This window comes from Cryptomeria japonica, chromosome 2 (genome assembly GCF_030272615.1).
Source record: "Cryptomeria japonica chromosome 2, Sugi_1.0, whole genome shotgun sequence".
In the NCBI taxonomy this organism is placed as follows: Eukaryota; Viridiplantae; Streptophyta; class Pinopsida; order Cupressales; family Cupressaceae; genus Cryptomeria; species Cryptomeria japonica.
Window position 1 is genome coordinate 583,983,023 of NC_081406.1, and position 22,680 is coordinate 584,005,702.

Genomic DNA, 22,680 nt, shown 5'->3' on the forward strand with positions numbered 1-22,680 from the left:
GATGCCACTTTCTATTATTCTCCGGGCGACAGGTGATGGCTTGCCGATGTAAGGGACCTCTCGGAACTTCTTCGTACTAAAGTTCCCCAAGTTTGTATCTCCAATGTGGCTCCACTTGGACACGATCTTGGTCTCCACTTCTTCAGTCTTCTGATCTTCTTTCATGAGAGCCGAGCGACTGGTGGATGCTCCCGCCTTTGGGGTCGCCATACCTACACAACATTTCATTATAAGAAATAGATTTTTGAAATAAATAACGTAGATAAGAGAGATAGATTTTAGGAAACCTCATGATAAGTCCCTAGAGTTATCATTTCCTAAAATACAACGATTGAGCTAAGAGATTTAAAATTCAAAATTTGAAATATGACGATGAATGAATAAAACAATAATAATTAAATCGCCATACCTCGATAGAGAGCTAACTCTAGAATGCAAAAACAAAATTTGCCTAAGCAAAATTGAGGTATAAAGATAATCTTCAATATGATCCCCTCAAATTTGATTTCGCCACCTCTGGAGAGAATGTGATCTTCAATTTCGCACAAATAAATCACCAAGTCCTTAGCAAATTCGCCTTAGGCGTGGTCTTGGATGGATTTCCAAATTCGCTCTTGGTGTGGTCTTCAAATTCGCACTTCTTGTGATCTTCAATGCAATTCGCACCTCTTTAAACACACCTCGCACGATCTTGGGAATGTCTATGCCACCTTTGGTTTGAAGTCGCACCACCTTTGGAATGTCTTCGCCACCTTGGATAATTGAAACTCGCACTATATTCGCCTCTTGTTAACTCGCATAAAGGAAGGTAAAAATAATGATGTAGGAAATGATAATTCTACCCCCCTTATATAGCGCTTGCATCCTTTACCCCTTAGGCCGACTTAATAAAAATAAAACCTTTTTTAAATGATTTGCAATGACATAACAAGGCCGACCCCATATATGAGCGCTCAAATCGATTTTTTTTATTAATTAATTAATTAATTACTAATGCCTTGCGTTTTTTAATTGCAAATTTCGATTTTTAAATAAGGCAAAAATAATTAATAAATGTTAACGCCACATTAAATGCCAATAAAAATGGATTTTTTTAATTTTTAAATTGATTTAGCATTTAAAGTAAATTCGAATTGTTTAATTTGGCGCCAAAAAATATGTAAATAGAGGGACGTACCTCATCGCTCTGGTCCCTTGATGAGGGACAGGAGCGATTCACCATCTTTGGCATGATTCTTGCGTTTTCGACGTTTAATTCCTTCATTTCCACGTCCCAAATCGATCATCTGGTGGTCTTTCGAACTTGAATTTCTTCCTTGTGCGAGCAAGTGCATCCTATGACCATTATCGCCCTGGTCCCTTGGAGAGGGACAGGAGCGATCTCCATGTTTTTATGTTCATCTTGTATCTTTGACCTTCGAAAAATCATTGCTTGTGTCCTTTGCGCTTATTCCCATTCGCTTCATTATGTGTTTGGACGTATTTAAAGGGACCATCGCCCTTGTCCCTTGGAGAGGGACAGGAGCGATCCATGTTTTCTCCTTGACCTTGGCAACTTTGCACTTCGATCTTCATTGTAACGTCCTTCAAACGTCGTCCTTCACCTTACCTAACCTTGCTTCGCTTTGATCTTGAAGGAACGTGCGTGCTTTTGATGATATCGCCTTGGTCCTTGTCCAAAGGACAGGAGCGATGTGAGGCTTTTACATTATTTGGTGATGTTTGGACGTTCAAAACCCTTGCGAATTATCTTCAAACGATGCCTTGGACCATATGCTATCTTAGGACGTCTTGACTTAGCTTGAACTTGAAACAAACAAGGAATCCAAAGCAAATCGCCCTGGTCCCTTGGAGAGGGACAGGAGCGATATGGTTCCTAGATCCATTTTGGTGATTATTTAACGTTCAAAACTCTTGTTTATCATCTTGTTGTCGTACCATGGACCCTCTAAAACATTGTAATGTCTTGTCCTTACGTAAATTTTGCATGAAATGGCCAATGCATCTAACATCGCCCTGGTCCCTTCCTGAGGGACAGGAGCGATCTATGTTATAGGGTGTCAATTTCTTCATTTTAACGTCCTTTAAGTGTTTACGCATGATGAAAGCGCCTTGAAATGTCCTCGCCACCTTTCGTCCTGGCTTGGATCGGGCTCGAACCTTGGAGGGACGACCTTGAACTTGAGAGGGACGTATCTTCACCATTGTATCGCCCTGGTCCCTTGGAGAGGGACAGGAGCGATTTTTTCCTTGTGGCTTTCATCTTACTTTGCCATGCTCTAAGTTTATATTCAACGGATTCGTCCTTCTTTACTCGATCCGTCCATGCCTTGACATTGTTTGGAATTTTCCAAAAAGAGGTAATTATATCAAAAATCGCTCTGGTCCCTTCCTGAGGGACAGGAGCGAACTAGGCATTTAGCATTGGTATGGACGTCCCAAAAATCTTCAATTTATATTCAATGCATTCATCTCATGTTCTCCTTCGTTTTTGAACGTAAACTTGCCTTGACCCTTGTCTGGATTTTGCAAAATGGAGGAAATCGCTCTGGTCCCTGGGAGAGGGACGAGAGCTACAAGGTACCTCGCCCTGGTCCCTTGGAGAGGGACAGGAGCGATTTAGTCAATATAGGTCATTTTCCTTCATTTTTTGCATCTCAAATTATATTCATTTGGCAAAGTATCTTCCTTCGGACGTCCTCCAATTGCTGAGTCATCAAAATCTTGCATGGACATGGCGAAATTTGAATTGTAGCTCCGGTCCTTCACTGAGGGACAGGAGCGATTTTCTTCCTGGAGGCCTTTCTGTGCTCATGAAAATTTTCAATTTATATTCAAATGAAAGATCTTGTCGTTCTCTATCACTTCAAACGTAAAATTTGTCCGGACTCCACAAGGATGATGAGATATCTGAAAATGAGCTCCCGTCCTTCACTGAGGGACAGGAGCGATTTTGCTCCTACAGGCCAAAATAACAAGATTTTTCACATTTTAACACTTCACGAGGCGAAAACAAATCAATTCCAATGCCTAGGATCAAACTTCAAAAAAGTCAAAATTTGGTCAAAATATTCAGTCAGACAAAAATTCACATTGACGGTCATCATTTAAACAAGTTTAAGCTCTGCATGAACATTCCAATTGAAAATTAGACCATTTTGGCGAAATCATTGCATTCAAAATTTGCATTCTAGAAAAGAAAGCTCAAAAGCTCTCAAAAATGACTGGATTTTGGCTTGAAAAGGCAAGATTTAAAACCCTAAGGCTTAGCCCTAAATCCAGACAACTAACGGACTAACAAAACCCTAAAAACGAAAGCGAAAACAAGCGAAAAACAAGCAAAAAGAGGGGGTCCCCATTTGCGATGGGGCGATGTGTGAAATGGTCACAACAGTATGATAGAAAGGTAATTTACTTTGTAAATCTGTATTTGCATATCAATAAGATGTTTAATGTGTAAACTTCTTTGTCATGATAGGACATTTTGGATTTTATCCCCCGGGTTCATATCTAAGAGGTGACGATCTCTCAAGATAATGAACACTTGTATGTAGACATTATAAGGTGACGATCTTATGATGTTCAAACCAGTTATCATGTTGGATCTCTGGTGTGTCATGGATGTGCCATGATTGTGTTGTGGGAAAACACTTGTATAAGGTGTTAGTGCACATATCACAACTGGGATAAGATGAGAATTTAATCTTTCTCATATGATTATCCTTAAGTATTGCATGTTTAGGCAATACTGATATCACATGCTTAGGTGATATCCTGTCATCACAAGATTGACGTGATGGACATTTGTATCACGTGTTTAGGTGATACTTCATATCATGTGATTAGGTGATATGATTTTCTAGAGAGTTAGATTGTGTAAAGAATGCTGACTATCATTTGAATTATGATGCTTGATATATTATTTGCATTTATCTTACCTAGCTAAGAGGGAGTGTTAATGCATGATAGCTTCGGTAAGATAAATGATTGAATGAGAGATAAATGAAGTCTCTCATTCAATCATTTATCCTATCGATAATTATGATGAAAAACTTCAAGCTATTAATCCTTCATTTGATAAACCATTCTTCATTTGTATATGATCAATCTACTTAGTTCGATCAAATGCTTAAATATCAATTATCATCCTATAGCATAGAATTCCGATTTAATATCGGTTACATTATTTGTGTTCACCGATTATTAAATCGGGTTAACCAATACAATCCGATTTATATCGGTTAACATATTTAATATAATGATTATTGGATTAGTATCGGATGTTAATATATGTTCGCACCGATTGATATCGGGTTATGCTCCGATTAATATCGGGTGGCAAGGTAAACATACACCGATTGTTATCGGGTGTTAAGACAAGCATACACTGATAACAACACCGATTGTTATCGGGTGTTAAGATAAGCATCCACCGATTGTTATCGGGTGTTAATGTAAGCATACACCAATTGGTATCGATTGTTAAATAAACACCGTTTATTATTACTGCAATTAGCAAAGGGGCACGATCAAGTAATGTCTTGATCGGTCATGTCTAAAGACATGACCGGTCAAGGCATTGCTTGATCATACCTAGCTTGCTATATATATCAAATGGCATTTTTGGGAAAGAACATCGAAATTAATAAATGCTCCTCTCACCTGCCATACAAAAGAGATAGTCAGATTTATATTTTAAAATCAGTAATACATAGAACAAGATAATATTAACTAGAATATAACTTGCATATTGAATGTAAATTGAACATCATTTACACAATGTACCAAATTCATACGTGAAGGCACAAACTCCAATATACCTACCCTTGATATCTATTGGTTCACATTCTCTGAATGTAATTTTCTCATTGGCTAAGGAGAGTTTGTTGTGACAAACCTTAAGTAGGGTTTCATTGTAAAATCTTGGCTATTGATGGAGAATCAGTCCTGGCCATTCATTGTAAACGAGCTCTCTATATAAAGCTCAGGCTCTTCATTTGTAAAGGTTAATAGTTAGCTAATAGTGAGTAGAATAGAATAATAGAAGAATAGCAATTGGAATAGAAGTTAGATTAGGAGAAGGCAATGATTGTTGCCAAACCTTTTTGTAGAGAACAATTGATTTCATTGAAGTTATGGTGAATTTTATTTGTTACTTCAACAACTCGCATGGTCTTTGCTTCTCAATTTGCTTTCATGTAATTAGATTGAGTGGAGGAATTTGTTGAATGTATTCATGTGGAATCCGCCTAATCCATACCAACTAGCCTCTTGCTGCTTGTAAGTGCGCCTTGTGTGGTCAACTGGAATGATATGAGCTTAACTTTAAATCGTTCTACACTCATTGCTTATGCATTAACTTGAATGGTGATCAATGTTTGATGGTATTGATTCGAACACCCTTGAAACGTCCTTAGAAGATTGCACTGAGCTTGTGTCATATTGTTCAGTTTGATGGTGAGACCTCGCTTAGTAGGATTCCATCTAATCATTCATCCATCTTCTTACACTCTAGGCCTTAGTATAAACTCTCTCAACGCTTTACCTTTTGTCATTTTTAAACTCAGGTTAGTTTAGGAAATAAAACATCACCATATTGTAATATCAGATGATCAAGTTCTAGCAAATCAAGCATTCAGGTATTCAAATGTAAGTCCTCTTGTGATTCCAGCATAATCACATTAACCAACGGAGCTTATCCACACGTAGTGACCCTACATTCATGAACCTTGGAGTCTTCTCAAGTGATCCTTAAGCTAATCTTCAGCATTTGAGAGATTTTGTTCAAGAGAGGATAAGATACTTTAGGTATTTTATTCTGTGTTCGCATGTGCGTAAAAAACACATCAACAGGAATATTATGCTGCCACAATGCTGAATCTTCAAAAGCTTGCCATCCACATTTTATCTCAGCCTTGTAGTGCTTTTGGTTGTGAGCACAATTGAAGTGTTTTTGAGGTCATTCACACAAAGAAGTGCAATAGGTTGACTCAAAAGCACTTGATTAGTATTCTGCATTACAACTTTTAGTTGCTTGAAAATAAGGTATAAGGGCAAGGTTCAAATGAAGCACTTGATGTTGATGACGTTGATCCATATTTAAATTGGATTGTTGAGCTTGATGATGTTCATGTGGATCCATTGTTTACTGATGATGAGTTTGCTGATTTGGAGAGGGGGGTGATTGAATGGGAAGTGGAAGTGGCAGCATATGAGGCAAAAGGTGAGATTGGTGAGCCAATAGAGGTAGTTTCCTCACATATGCAGCTTGATCCTATCACCATGGATGAAGCACCCATTGAAGGATATTGTAGTTGTGTACTTTTTTGAGCTTTATTTGTAGACAAAGTTTATGATTTTTAATTTTCATTGATACCAAAACTTGAAATTAATATGTATTTAGAGGTTGTACTTGTTTTTTGGTCTATGATATGTATTAAACTCAAATTTTGATTTATGATGGAAATCAGTAATATGTTCTACAAATTTAGTATATGTGTATTTTTGAAGAATATTTTAAAAAATTAGGTGTATGTTTGAAGAAGATTTTAAAAAAATATGTATTTTTAAATGTTCTATAAATTTGCCAAGTTATTGCTGATTTTTTTCTTGATTTCTTGTCAAGTTTTGAGTTTTTAAATGTTTTGGGCCTGTTGAGATATTGCCAAGTCCAAGTTTTTCAAATATGACTTTGCCACCATTCATGCATTAATGCGAACTGCATTGTTGTATGCTTCCATCACACTTGCTAATGGTGATTGGAATGATATAGGGAAGTGGCTGGAATAGCTGAAATAATGCCAAAATACTGATTTTTCCTCCAAATGTAATGACCAGCTTGGATGAAGTTAATAATTCAAATATTCCCTAGTTGAAGCTTGGAAAATTCACCAGAATTTCTTACAATTCTCCTAACAATCCGCAATCATGCTTTGACAACAAAGATGTCATTTACTTGCAGAAGACATTGTAGCACCACTATGGCAAATTGAAAATGTCTTGAAATCCTCCAAGATTAGCACAATTGTGATTCCTAGATGGAATCACCTAAGGTTGGAAGCAAGGGTTTTTGTCCTTGATCCCAAATGTGGAATCCAAGAGGGTTTTCATACTCTCAAACCCAAAACAAACCAAAGTTTTCATCCTTGGATGCCCTAAATTAAACTACCTGCTTAAATTTGAAAATTGGATGCGAAAAGGATAACTTGAATAATCTTAAAATGAAGAACCAAGTGCTCCTTTTATAGTCACCTTTTCTGACCCCTCCATTTATTTTATTTCAATTTTATTTTCCCTTGTAAGTATTTAAAATTACTTTTTATATTTAAGTGTTTAAAGAACAATTTTTTAATTTATTAAAGTACTAGTATTTAAGTTTCCCCAAAAACAAAGTAACTGGGCCCAACTTAAGAAATTATTAAATTCATTTTACTTGGTTAATTTTTTAGTTTATGGGAAATGGGGGCTAAATGTGGGGGAAATGGGATTCATTAGTCTAAACTTGCAAACTAGGAATCATTCCCAATCCCATTAATTTTATTGGAGAACAAACAATTAGGCCCAACTTTAGACCCTTGGGAGAGCTGGGCACTTGTGATTGATTGATCTCTTTTCGTTGTTGATAATGATTGGATATGATATTGATAAGAAATGATGCAAGGACTAGGAAATTGACAAGAAACAACACGAACAAAAAGATACAGAACTGAAAATCAGAAGGTAAACTTAGATTTTGAAATGGGATGTAGAAAGGAACCTGTATCTGCAATTTGGGCCTGAAAGTGACAGTCTATGGAGTGAGGCGCCCTCGACCAGAGGTGTTTTCTTCAGCTATCATGTGCGGATTCCAGATCAGTGTGCTTAGTAGATCGTTCTCCCAAAATTTCAGTGGAAAAGAGTCTGTCACAAGAGCAGTGCTCCATAGACTAGGGGTTTCCGCTTGTTCAAAATTTGGAACTGTGTGTCTCTGTTTGCATATGTATCTACAACTCTTTGCTTCAGATTTGGAACCTAACACAAAAAAGAGAAGAAAAGTGTTGGGCTGTATAGGGGTATGCCTAAGTCAAACCCCAGGTGGGAATTAATCTCCACTACAACAATGTTGATTAGAAAAGAGAGCCTACCCTTGCAGGTTAGAGGCTGAAAACCTTAAGGAAATACAGAATTGATAAGTTATACTGTTATAGCTTTGCTATGATCATCTTTGCCTTGAAGTTTCATGAAAGGTTGATGTTGCTTGATAGGAGTTCATGCATGTCTTCACTTATGGAGGAAACACAAACTTGATCATGTTTTCTAGCTTGAATGCTTGATTTCAGATCTGTTCTCTATTGCCTTGAAAATGCTTGATTGTAATTGCTCAATTGGAACTTGCTTTGATGTGGAGAGATATTCAAATGAGGGGGTGAGAGTTGTATTTATACACAACTTCATGAAGTGTGTTGAAAATTTGAAGAAGGCCAACATCAGGGAGCACTTTCCCACACAGCAACTTCCTAACATTAGAGGTTCAAATTTGGGCCCATTTTGATTGGACCATGGTGCCTTTTGATTGGACCATGGTGCTAGGCGCCATGGTCTAGGGAGTTAGGTGCCATAGTTTAGGAGGACTAGGGTGCTAGGTGCCATAGTCCAGGAGGACTAGGGTGCTAGGTGCCATAGTCCAGGAGGACTAGGGCGCTAGGTGCCATAAACCTGGCATCTTGAGCCAAAATCTAGGTTAGTGAGCATGGATTAGTGTTGAGCTTCTGGATTTGGTCAGGGCTTGAGCACAATCAATCACAATTAGGGGCATGAGGGGAAAACCACCAAAGTGAACCCCAAATGAGTGTGAATTGTATGAGGATACATTTTATGACTCTACAGGGGATAAGCTAGAGGTCTTCTCCATGATGCTAATTTGAAAAAGGGGACATGACAGAATGGCAAGGATGCCCACCTTTGGAAGTTGTTTCATATGGTCTTTTTTAGGCACTAAACATTTTTGGTGTTTTTTAGATTTCTTTTGATATATTTATTAGAATTTGGGGATAATGATTGTTTTTCTCTGTTGTGTGCAGACATCTGGAATGGGATGATCATGACAGGTTTACTGTTTATGGTCCAATGCCTTAGCTGCATGACATATAAAAGATTAGATGTAACCAACCTTTAATTTCCATAGTAAAACATTGTTGAATTCGAGTTGGATCTTGTTGGACTCTTGTTTGTTTGAATTCTCAACTGGCATCAAGTGGGTATGACTGATGTTTTGTTGCTGTATGAAATGCCTTCAAATTTAAGTCTCACTCCGACTGTTTTTCTTTTGTGTGTGTTTTCTATGCATGAAAATAAAGGAAAAGCTTCATCCCTTCTCTATGTTTTTGAAAACGTAGGATTTATATTTTAATTATTAAATTTAGATGTAGAGTTTTCATTGATATTTATTATTTGTATTTTGAAATTGACCAATTGTATTGCATGGGCATTGGACAGGTCAAACTCTACCTGCTGGTCAAACATACAAGGCATTCGCTCTCAAGCAATGGCTGACAGTTCTAGCACCGTGCCTAGTGTTGCTGTTTTTGTAACTGTACCAAACAAAGAACAAGGTACTTATGACCCTACAAAATATGTAATACATTTACTTCCACATTATAATTTCTGATGTTCAACAATCTTGCTGTTGTGTTAAAGGACATCATTGTAGCCTGAACGCTACCCATGTTTGGAATGTGCAATTGCCATACCTCAATTAAGTTCATAGAGGGCATGTGATCTAGTGGGAAGATAATCTATAGTGTAGCTTGAATGAACTTTCTAATTAATGAAATGTCTCATACTTCTCATTCTTTAATTGTGAGAACTCTCCAACTCTTAGTTTATGTTGGTTTAACTAGTCTTGTTTTGGGTTGAAAATGTATCTCTAACTGGTACGACTAACTTGCCTAGATGTCTACTAGATGAGTATATAGTGGTTTAACTAGTCTTGTTTTGGCTTGAAAATATATCATAGCTTCTAGAAGACTCGCACCTTGACCCTTGGTAGTTGTCTGTATTGGAAATGTGTCTGTGTTGGAGACCGATATGGGGATGTGTCTTGATATTAAGAGGCTTCAGATGAAGTTTCTTTTCACCCCTAATCCTCTCCTAGAAGCATCCCTAGAAAATTGTGAAACTTCCTATAGAGGTTTCCTAAAAAATATCGTGAGCTAAAATGACACTGAGTTTTCTTAAAGTGTTGATCTGTGGTTGACAAAAGCTTAAAAAGTGAAAGAAAACCATTATTAGGAAGACTTGTAATTTTCTATTTTTTGCATAAAAGTTTACAATTTTTTTTCCTCGTAGCAGAATTTTTCTTATCAACTTACCAAAGAGGTAATACTAAAATATTACAAAGACAAACAATAACAAGGTTTAACATGTGTACATGCATTAAAATTTTATTAGTTGATTGAAAATATAGTTGTCTCTAAGGGGACCCTTGTACCTGTCTTTGTCTGTTGTCTCCATGTGATTATGATTTAAATTTATATATATCGTGATGATGATTATTAAATATCAATATAGTTGATCTTTGCTTTTCTTCACATCTATTTCAATACTTAAAACAGTGTTAAAAGACTCAGACTTGGCTCGGGCTCGACAAGCTGATTTTTGACTCAGACTTGGACTCGGCACCCGGATTCGGCAAAAACTCAGCCAAGACTTGGGAAATTGAAAAACCCAAGAAATTCAAAGATTTTTAAGGTTTTAAAACTTGTTTCATGCATCCTTTAATAAATATATCTTAAAGACACAATAACCTCATCAAATAGAAGCTACTTTGAACACATACACAAGTTTACATTGATCACATAAGTATAAATGCAAATTCTAGGCTTGAACTAAAGGAAATAAGTTAAACTAAATAACACATTAGAAATATATTTAGTGTCAAATGTCTACAAAATTCATGGAATATGAAATCCATGGCGTCAAAAGTTCAAAACATATATCAAAATAAAAGTTAAGAGCCTAGAAGTCTAAGGCTCAGAGGAGCCAATATCAATGACCACTCGACCCCGCAACCCTCCTACGTGTGCGCCTAAGATAGGTCTTGGATAGTTCTGCAGCCATGATATTTTCCCGTGTCTCAGGCTCAGGCTCAGTGACATCCACATCCTCATCCACATCATCCTCAGGGTCCTCCAATGGGTCTCCTTGTGCCCTAGCCTCCTCCTCTGCCATCGCTACTACCTCTGCCTGTCGATCCACTTGATCAACCCATTCAAGTCTTCATCGCTGAAGACATGATCATTGAAATATCCCCCGTCCTATAATGACTGAGAACAAGGAATATTTGCTGCCCAAAACTGCGTGTTATGCTGTTATGTGTTTGTGTGCTATGCTGACAGAGTGTCTCAGTAATTTTCAGTCTGATATAAAGATCTTCAAACATATACTTCTCATGAATTGTCAATCATAAAAGCCTCCTAATATGTTGGTCAATCATCAAAGATGTATTTGTAATTAAATTAAAGAGTTCTATGCTATTTTAGACACATTTACATACTCCAACAACTTGCTGTAATTTTGATAAACAGTTGGTATGAGTCCTCAGACAAGCATGATATATGAATGCAACCTTATTTTCTTTTCTTTCATTCAGAAGGAGGTTTCAATAAGTTCTTACAATGATCATGCAATGACCCAAACTCAACCTTTTATGGACTTATAAATTTCTGAGTACAAGGACAGCCATGATTGCATACATAAATATCATCATATACTCATTGAAAGACAACACCAAAAGAACCTGGTAGTGACGCCCTGATGCAAGTTTGAAGAAGCAATCAATATCCTATGTGTTGAGCCAATTCCACCATCAAATGAAGGGTTCCCAAAATCGCCCCTGCTGCTGATGGAAGTCTGATGCATTAATGATGACAGCAACTAGTCCCCAAACTCTTCACTAAAATGTTCACCTTTCCTTCACAAATATAGCGATATCTTCGTTGATGAGATTGGATGCCAATTGAGTGTCATATGAGCAAAATCGGGGTTATGGGCTGACTGCCACAATTTTTGTTTTCAGACTGATATGGCATCACTAATCACATTCAAAATGTCTCAAACAGAATCGCCTAACTCCTCCATGAATATTGCTGGCCTTAGTGGGAATGTTTGATGAGTAAATGATGAAATCTGACTCAAGTCGAGGGTTTGGAGGCAAAATACGAACTTGACTTCAGACCTGCTACACACCACAGCAACTCACAAAATCTTTCTTCAAATTACTCTCCAATAGGATCACCTTTATCTCCTATATCCAGCGCTGTCCTCCTAACTGTGATACAAAGCTGCAGTGATAGGATAAGTTGCAAATCGTGGGCTTGTAGCTGAAGGTTCGGTTTAATCTCAGATCTGAAAACTTGCCAACCTTCACTCAACTCCACCTCCAATCATCTACTAATAGATTTGCCTTCTTGCTTCAAATAAAAAATCAATGCAAATGGGCACTCAGTCTGAAAATATGAGGATACCATGAATACCCATACACCATGAAAGAGTAACAAACTCGATGAGCACGCTTAGGAAGACTGATTTGTCTCCCTCTCTAACTTGCAACCCCTTGGGAGGTCTTTCACTCCCTTAGTTATGCTATCTATGAGAGTTTTCATTCCCAAAGACAAAGTTTGCAGACACCTCTTGGCTCCACAAAACCCAAATCAAATTCAATTATCAACTCTTGGCTGATTAGAAGCTCAACTTGATCTCCTTAAATACTTTTTTTCACCCCAACATCCAAAAGCTTCTAGAAGTGACTTAATGAAATAATATTTAATTAGTCACTTTATTGAATTAATTAAATATAAAGTCATCTTTTAATTTTTTTAATTTATTTGATAACTTTATAAATAATTAATTAAATATTATTAATTAAGCTATCCATGAAAAAATTATTTGGACAACTTAACTAATTAAATTGATTAATCAATTCTCCTCAAAAAATGGGGACATTACAATCATCAACCTCAATGTTCCACTCTGCCTGTGGATCAACATCCTCTTAAGTGATAGGAGATGTGTTAGTGCCCAAGATATGTTTGTGACTGAGGCGAAGGTTGTAATGAACATACACAAGATCATTGAACCTTTGCATTGCCAACCTGTTGCGCTTTTTGGAGTGAGTATGCTCGAACATGCTCCAATTGCGCTCACATCCTGAAGCACCACATGGCTGGCTCAAGATACAAACTGCAATCTATTGATGAGTGTTTTATGACTTTATGCAACACAGAATAAAATACTAAGCATTCTATCTTCTCTTGAACAAAATCTTCCCAAATGCTAAACAATGTGATCAGTTGGAAGACTCCAAGGTTCCGAATGTCAGGTCTTGACGTGCTCTTGGATAGACTTAGTTGTATGATGTGATTTTGTTGGAATCACAAGATGAACCTATGTTGAATCTTGAATGCTTGAATTATGTTGGAACTTGGGATTAACTGATTTGGAAAAAAGAGAAAAAGGATGAAGGGTTGAGGGAGTTAATCTAATTCTAGGAATGTAAGAAACTATGGACGATCTTTGGTGAAAGTCAAGTAAGCTAGGCTTTGACATGCAAGCAACATCTCCACGAAGTTAGTGCAATCTCCTAAGGTAAGCATGAGATGTTCAAATCACTACCAACTACATAGACACCATCAAGACGATGCATATCAATGAAGAAATAGCAATTGAAGTGAAGCTTGACTAAGATGGATCCAGTTGACTACGCAAGGCAAGTCTACAATCAGCAAACTACTAGTAGTGTGGATATACAAATTTCACCACTGATCATGCACAAAGTTATTTCATTCATCTAATTATCATTATCTAACATGAAGATCCAACAAGAAACCATACAATTGTAGAAGAAACAACACATTCCACCATAACTTCAATCCTGGGAACAATTTTTGCCTTTCGCATTCTACTTTGGCTGCAATCTGCTATTATTATCTGCTACTTAACTATTCTTGAACTACTAACTATTAACCTTTACAAATGAAGAAGTGGAGCCTTATATGTTGCTCTTATTACAATGAAGGGACGGGATCAAATCATAATCAATGGCCAAGATCGAAAGATAGAACCCTAATTAGGGTTTGTTACACCCATTACAAAGCATTTAATTCTTGACCAATGACAAAATTATTTAATGGGACACATGTTCTCCCTTGAATATTTGACCAATGAATGACGAGGGTAGGTACATTGAACTTTGTGCCCATGTGGTAGTTATCCTCCTTGATGGATGAGTTAGGTACATTGAATTCAGATGCCTTAGCTTGAAATGATGTGATTGGATAAGTGATGATTGGGCGCTACCTCAGCTTGCTTGATCTTCGTAATTCATCACAAGGGTATGGATGAATGAAGCATATCTCTTGATACTCAACATTTCCAAGCTCAATCTTGAATGAGATGAAGGTAGGAGATATTCCCAAATTGCATTATCTTCTAACTTTGATTAACTCTTTTGAAACTATTTCCTATCTCGATGTATTAGCATTGATTCTTGGATTTTTGGAGGAAATTCAAGATTGTGAAAATTTTCTTTCTAGCATCTTCATGCTTGCTCTTCACTATCTTCCTCATCTTGATCGAATGTTCTTGAGCTTGATCCTTTGATTCCCTTGCATTAATGAGTCTTGATGTTGAAATGAAGTCTGCTCCTTCATGAGCATCCTGAATTTGTATTGGTGAGTTCTCCATGATGTCAGTTTGCTTCCATAACCTGAAAAGCAAACAAACCTTGATCAAAATGTAGATGAGAACAATATTAATCTTAAAATTTGAGATGAATTCCTTTTGTTCAATTTCTGATTATCATCTCCAAAGTCTGATTTTGTGATATTTTCAGTCCGATTTCTGACTTTTACATGTCTGATTTGATCCATCTCAGGTCTAATTTCTGAGTTTTGACTTGATTCCTATCTAAACATATGCAGGGTTGGGCTTTTCAGGGGGCATTGACAGTGCTTAGGAGCAGATCGGACATTTGACTAGGCAAAGGAAGTGCAAGGTCGGGGATCTGGGAAGACAAAGGAAATGAGACCAAAGCAGATCGGAGATTTTGGGGGTCAAAGGAAGTAAGCAAGTGCCAGATCGTGGATTTTGGACCCCAAAGGAAATGTGTCAAAGGCAGTTCATGGATCTTAGGAGACAAAGGAAATGATGTCGACCTTGCTTGCGCAAACATAAGACCTCCAAAATCACTGCAATAAAATCAACACTGAGTCATTTTTAGCATCTCGATAGCCTCCTTTACTGATCAGGTCTTCATGAGGTCAAAGGAAGTACTCCTGGGGTAGGTCAGGGTTTTTAACAGACCAAAGGAAATAAGTCAAAAGTAGCAGTCCCCAAGATAGTTCGGGCTTTTAAGACCCAAAAGGAAGTCATTCCAAGATAGATCGTGGATTAGAAGGGGCAAAGGAAGTCACTCCAACATAATCTCCTTATTCACCCAAGTCAAGCAAGCGGCAATCTCATCAAAAACAATATATCATCAGCAATTCACGAGGGCTTTGTCATCCAGATTGTGGATTTTGAGGGGCAAAGACAGTGCCCATTGACTAGGTCGTGGCCATGGCAGGTCAAAGGAAACACATTAAAGACACTTGCCTTATTCATTTAAGCTCTACCTCTCACTGAAAGAACATCAAAATATCATCCTCAATCAGCATTGACACAACTTTCTGCCCAGGTCGGGCTTTTGATAAGTCAAAGGAAATAAGCCCAAGCTTGATCGTGGATTTCGATAGGCAATGGAAATCATTAATTTGCTGATTTGGCTGACCATAGGAAATGACGATGCTCTGGGTTGTGAAGTGGCATTGAATGGGCAAAGGAAATTATAGGGCTGAATTCACTCCTTTTGGTGACCAAAGGAAGTGCTTATGTTGGTGCTTGAAATGGCATTATTAATGCTATAGAAACTTTATCTCCAATGTAAGATTTGTGGGGCCCAAGCAATAGCGTGGCATGGTAGTGAAGGGGAGTTGAAGAAGGATGTGGATGGGCTAAGGGAGGTGCCACGTGAGGAAGGAAGTAGAGGATGCCAGGGGAAAGGGAGACATAAGGGATATGGATGTGGGGGGATGTAGGGAAGGGAAGCACATGCTGTGGGGGGGAGGAAGATGAAGGAAGTGGGGGGTATAAGGGGTAGTGGAAGGTAGGAAGGGAAGGGGATGGAAGTGGAAGAGGTAAGTGTTGATTTGTATTTTGTACACGACCAAACACAGAATAAAATACCCAGAGGTATCTTATCCTCTCGAGTAAAGTCTCCTCTTGCTAAAGATATCGCAAAAAGGATCAATCGGAAGGACTTCAAGGTTCTGCTTTGTAGGATCTCTACTCGCGGATAAGCACCAGTGGTCGTTGTGTTTGCTGTTTCTTCAAGGGGCCTTACGTACTTTCAAAGAAAGCTTGTCCGTGTTACTATCTTTCCAAATGAGGAAACATGATTTTCCTAATACTAACAGATTTTCAAAAAAAAGATCAAAAGATAAGGGTTTCAAGGAAGAGATACTTAAACTAATCCTAAGAATGACTTAATGAAGACTGGTCTTGATAAGATTCTACCAATTTTAGTATCGCCAAAGGATTACAACTCCACTGGAATTGGTGCGATCTTCTAAGGGTATTCAATAATTTTCAAATCACCAAGGAGATAGATACTATCAGGGAGATACGTACCAATACTTCCAATGATAATTGAACTCTTATCAATTTCAATGTTTCCAGTTGACTGCAGAAGGCGTTCTTACAATCAGTAAGAAGCTAGTGGTTTGGAATGTGAGTCTTATCAAAGATCAGGCACAACATTTGTCCTTCAAACTTAAAATCTAAATGATATTTCTACTAAGAGTGATTCAAGAAGATAAACAACCATGAAGATAGCCACAAGGATTGCAACAAAACACCATAACTTCAATATTTCATTGATCTCATAGCCAAATAAACAACAATTGTTTAACTTTCTCCCTTCACTACTCAAATTTGCTACTAACAAAATTAAACTTATCTCTCTCCAACTTTCTAACTTTTCTTTCTCTTTGTCTCTAACTCTTTAAAATGAAATGAGTGAGGGCTTATATAGCATCCTCAAATACAATGAATGGCCCGGATCAAAAGGAGATCAACGGCTGAGATTTTGACACCTAAACCCTAATTAGGGTTTGTTACAAAAAAGTCCCCATTTAGATAAACATTATTAATCCATAGCCAATAAGAATTGGCACAAATAACGAGGAGACATAGATCAATAGGAATTAGGCTGCCACATCATCTTATAACAACTTTTCATCTAGAACTTTGTTCCCTTTCCTGTGCTCTTTTCTAGCATATTCAATGAATCTGGACACAGTCCCCTTAATCTCAGCAATGGGAATCTCAGGAAGATTCTTCATTCGTTCTTCCAAGTGAAGGACTTGATCAAAAGCAGTGAGAAGAGTCGTCTCCCACCCAGGCTCAAATTCTTTGGTCTTCTCAATCAGGAACATAGTAGCATACATTTGATCTCGTTGCCTCTTTGTGACGATGTTCTCTTCCTTACAAAAGATGACCTTGATTTTGTCCTCTAACTCTTGGATGTCCACATCTGTCTCGATCTCAATCCGCCTGTCAAGGATGGTACACAACACCTCAAACACCTTGTCTTGAATTGGATGGATGATGCCTTCAACTCGGCTGCATCTGGTGTTGACGTCCTCAAAAAGGACTTCCTTCATCTGGAGCAGAGCTGACCACTGCAGGAGGCTATGGGTTCCTCCATCCATTATATTTTCTTGCGTTAGAATCCGTCTTGGTGTTTCTCTTATCGCTTGTAAGACTGGATGATAACATCTCTAGTGTGAGTGAATGCAGCCACAGTTATCATTAGATTATGGATAATCTCAAGGACTTGGATAGCTCGATGAACTGTCTTCATCATTCTTGTTGCAAATTCAACGGCTACCTTGTGAGATTCATCAATCTAAGAACTCATGAGTTGAACTAGGCTCTTCACCCTTTCTGCCTCACTTATTGATTCAAGAGGAAGTGCATGTAAAGGAGATATTGCTGGATCCCGTCGTCTCAAAGGCTGGTTAAGATGGCTAAAATAATTCCTCCAAGCACTGACCTCCTTTTCAAGCTTCTTATTCTTTTCCACTTCCTCTTTGAGTTTGTCTTTGAGTGTTTTCAGTGAATCAATTGCTTCTTCCATAGCCTGCTCAGTGGTAAGTGGACCAAGATCAAATGTTTTTAGATCATATTCTTCTGCTAGAATCTCATCCTCATATTTGTCCACCACTGGTGTAGCTATCTGCACTTTTCTGGATCCTGTCTCATCTCTAATTGCCTTTGACATCTTTGTGGCCTTCTTCTTCTCTATTACTTCATGAGAATTTCCTATAAGGCTTTCCAAGTCAAATACATGTTCTTCCTCTTCAACCACAACTACCCTTGTCAGCCTCTCTTTCAGCCAATCCGGAATGGCAGATCTTGTTTCCCTCACTTGTATTTCTTTGGGTAGAGGTCTATCTTCTCGGAAAAGAGATGTTGCTTCATCATCATTCTTTTCTTCTTGTTGCTCATTAGCACCAACTTGGGGAGATTGACTTGATGAATGCTGAGGCGTTTGTCCTTTTCCTTGTTTATCATTCTGTACCATGGATTCCATAGACTCATCAATTTCATACACTATCTGCCTCTGATCTTCTCCTTGACTTGCTTCCTTTTCATGCCTAGAAGATGTGCTTGGTGGGCGATCAACATTTATTTTCTGCTTCTTTTTGGAAGGTTCTCTCTTCTCAGGTCCTTCTTTCCTCTTCGAGCCTTTGGAATGAGAAGTATTCTCACTCACACTTGCCTCTCCTTCTTTTGGCCTTGCTTCCAAGGTGAACGTCATAGATACATTCTACTCCTTTAACTTTTGATGCTGTACATCTACCCATTTGCGAGTGCAAGATAAAACGGGAGCCATCAAAGCTCTTAGGTCTAAAACCTCGGGCTCATTCCAGGCTCATTCCAATCTATCTTCACTTCTTTATCTTCCTTCTCATAGGATGACTGGAGGTATCTACCATTATCCTGGGCTTGATCGGCTACTCTATAAATTTTGCATTTTCTGATGAGATCCAAGGGTAACCTGGAATGCATCTTTCTTTTGACCTCTACATCATCTTGGACATTCATCCAAAAGTCCTCCACCTGAGACTCATGCCTGTACTTCTTCCCGACTGTTTCTTCTATATGACCATGAGGATCAAAATTCTCTTTGGAGGCAAAGGATGTGAATGAGTATAGAGATAATTCCTTCTCTGCATCTTCCGCGGCTTGAGTATTAGGACACACTTCAACTGAGTTCCCTAGTATGATGGGCACGAGAATTCCATTTCCATGCTTGTGTCTTGATGCCTTCGCATAAGCTGCCAATTGTCTAGTCACCTCAAGTAGTACTATCCTGTTTGTAGGATATCTTGGCAACATTTAGGGAGGTGAAGGACACCCATGAACTCTGATGTATGTGAATTTTGGAAATTGAATGAACCATGCACCATGCTTCTTCACAAGCTCTTGTGCGTCTAGAGACAGTCGATTGTGAATCCCACCTTGCAATATCCTGGTAATATTCATCGTGAAGGTGTCATTGACTAACTTGTAGTCACTTCTAGGCGGATGATGCAGTTGAACATAAGAATCACAAACTCTTATTTCTCCGGGTCCTCTTCCAACAACTCCTCTGTGAGGTAGTCCTGCATACTCAAACCCTCTGACCAAGACATATACAACATATGAACTCATGTGAAATGACTTGGTAGGCCTTAGTCTTCTCAACTGCACATCCAGGCTGTTGCTAATGATTCTAGCCCAATTGAGCATTCCCTTTCCTTGGACAATTAGTTGTCTGAAGAAGAACATCCATTTGTCAAAGAAGAAAGCTTGAGAGGCACCCGTGACCCGATTTAGCAAGGTTATCAAATCCTTGAACTCTTCTTGGAAGTCGATTCTGTGCGGTGTATTGGGAATCTTGTTCAGGCGAGGTCTGCTCTTGAGTAGCCAATTCTTGTTGATGAAGTTCAGGCAGGAATCAAGATCATCTTCATAGATAGACCTAGCTCCTTCTAGACTTTTGTAGATCATGTCTCTATGTTCTGGGAGATGAAGAATCTCACTTATAGCTTCCTCCGAAAGATAGGCTAAGATAGTTCTATCCTCGGCCACGGTCGTCCTTGAGTGTGAATCATAGTGCCGGGCACACTCAATCATCAACTCATGACACCTGATTGCGGGAGGGAGACCTGCAGCTTTGATGATGCCACTCTCAATTATCTTCTTTGCAACAGGTGACGGCTTGCCGATGTAGGGCGCTTCTCGAAACTTCTTCATATTGAAGTTTCCTAGGTTGGTGTTTCCGATATTGCTCCACTTGGACACGATCCTGGTCTCCAATTCGTCATTCCTCTGATCCTCCTTGATGAGAGCCTGTCGAGTAGTGGATCCTCCGGCCTTGGGGGTCATCATTTGACACCTACACAAAAGCTTAAAGTTAGGATTTGAGCATAATATCTTCATTATAGGAGATTTGAGACCTTTCAAGGAAATAACTAACTATTAATTTGAAAATAATGATAAATCTAAGAATTATGGATTTTCAAATTAAATTAAAATCAGATTGTACAAGACTTAGATTTTCAAAATGATTACTATGGAAAATCAAACTAAATCTTGAATAAAAAACTTCAAAAATCTGATTCTTCATACCTCTTCCTTGAATTTTAGCTATCAACCTTGAAAAATGAAAGAAGGAAGATGATGAATTTGCTGGGAAAGGATGTTTGATCTGAATTTCTGGTCTTCCTTTGGATGAATTATGCTTCAATCAGCCTTCAAAAGAATTTCGCCTTCTACTAGCCTTCAAATACTTGGCAAATTCTGGAAATTAACCTCCAATCTAGCAAGAAATTCGCCTCCAACTTAGCTAGAATTCGCTCCTCTAGATCTGCTCTTCAAGTTCGCTTGAGAACAATGAGTGAATGATTGGAATTTGTCATAATACACCTCCCTTATATAGGGTGCTCACCTTGATTCTCCTTGAGGCCAACTTGACAAATAGGAATTAAAATGAAATAAAACCCCTCTTAAAGGATGGCCGACTTGGCAAATAAAGGCAAAATAATGAGTATTGAGCGCTCAATCATAATTTTTTTATTTTTAAAACTAATTCCAAAGCTTCAAGGGTGGATTTTTCATTCATTTCAAGGCTTAGAAATTAATTAATTAAATTATAAATGCCTTAATTCATGCGAACTTGTTTCAGCCTCCCAAATGTCTTGTAATAGGCTAATTTAGTGAAAAATTATGGGCTAGCTTAGGAATGTCAAAGCTTGATTAAGGCTTGATGAATTTTTTATTCTCCTTAGGCATTAAAATATCCAAAGTGATGTAGGTCTAAATCCTTTCAAGGCTTATTTGAACCCCTTTTCTAGGCTTGTTCACTTCATGAATCAAAATCTTCACAACCTAGATTTGCAATCTCCCATGCTCTTGTCTTCACAATTTTGCAACTTGCCTTCGACTCAATCTAACAAAGATGAAAAATAGGTGTTTTTGAAGATTTCGCCCTGGACCCTTTAGAAGGGTCAGGAGCGATTTTCCTGACTAGGCCATGAATACCATATTTTCTTCACTTCAAAATCCTCCGGAAGGCGAGCTTACGCTTGTTTTGGCCTAACAAAGTCTTGGATTTCAATTTTTAGCTCTTCACATGAGTAAATTGGGTGAAAATAGGTATTTCGCTTTGGACCCTTTGGAAGGGTCAAGAGCGATTTTCATCATTTGGCTCAATTCCTTCAAACTTGATAATTATTGACCCTTCAAGGACATGCCTAGAGACACCTCTAATCTTGACCCACACTAGACTTGGCATAAATTTGAGGGAAAAGATAGGTTTTGAGAAAATTCGCTCTGGACCCTTTGGAAGGGTCAGGGGCGATTTTCTCTTTTTAGGTCAAAATTCATCTTTGCTTGATCATTAACTTTCTCCAAGGCAATCTCCAGGGTCTATTCATCTCAACCACTGAGTTGGCTCAACAGGATTTTGAAGGAAACATTGCTTTTTAGGAATTTCGCTCTGGACCCTTTGGAAGGGTCAGGAGCGAAATTCATCTCTTAGGCCAATTTTCCAATCTCCTTCACTTCAATTCATCAAAATTCGCTCAGTTTGAACCCACTTCTCAACTTACTAGCATTGGTTTGATCTTCACAAGGCAAAAAAGGTCAATTTTGCTCAATAATCTAGCCAGGGACAGGACCTATCCAGAATTTCGCTCTGGACCCTTTGGAAGAGTCAGGAGCGAAATTCTCTCTTGAGCTCAAAATTCACATTTTTTGAAGGTCCAAATCTTTCCAAGGCATTCCAAATAGCTTCTTTCACTGTAATCCAGGCCTAGTTTTACTCAACCTTGAAGGAAAAGGTGACTTTAGTGTTTTTCGCTCTGGACCCTTCGGAAGGGTCAGGAGCGATTTTCTCTTTTTGTAGCTCATTTTTCATCATTCCAACTTCAATCCACCTCACAAGGCTAGGAAATAGTTTTCTTCTTTCACCCAATCCAAGTTTGATTTGTTTTTGCAAGGCAGAATAGAAGATTTTAGGATTTTTGCCCTGGACCCTTTGGAAGGGTCAGGAGC

The 22,680-nt window shown here is 38.3% G+C and overlaps 1 protein-coding gene across 1 annotated transcript in view; it reads left to right on the forward strand.

The window, feature by feature from the left end:
• LOC131051364 (protein CutA 1, chloroplastic) overlaps nt 1-22,680 on the forward strand; it is a 149,144-nt gene that overhangs the window by 28,897 nt on the left and 97,567 nt on the right. The window contains exon 2 of the mRNA XM_057985854.2: nt 9,475-9,590. Within this exon, the coding sequence (XP_057841837.2) occupies nt 9,475-9,590 (116 nt within the window). The remainder of the gene's footprint in view (nt 1-9,474; nt 9,591-22,680) is intronic.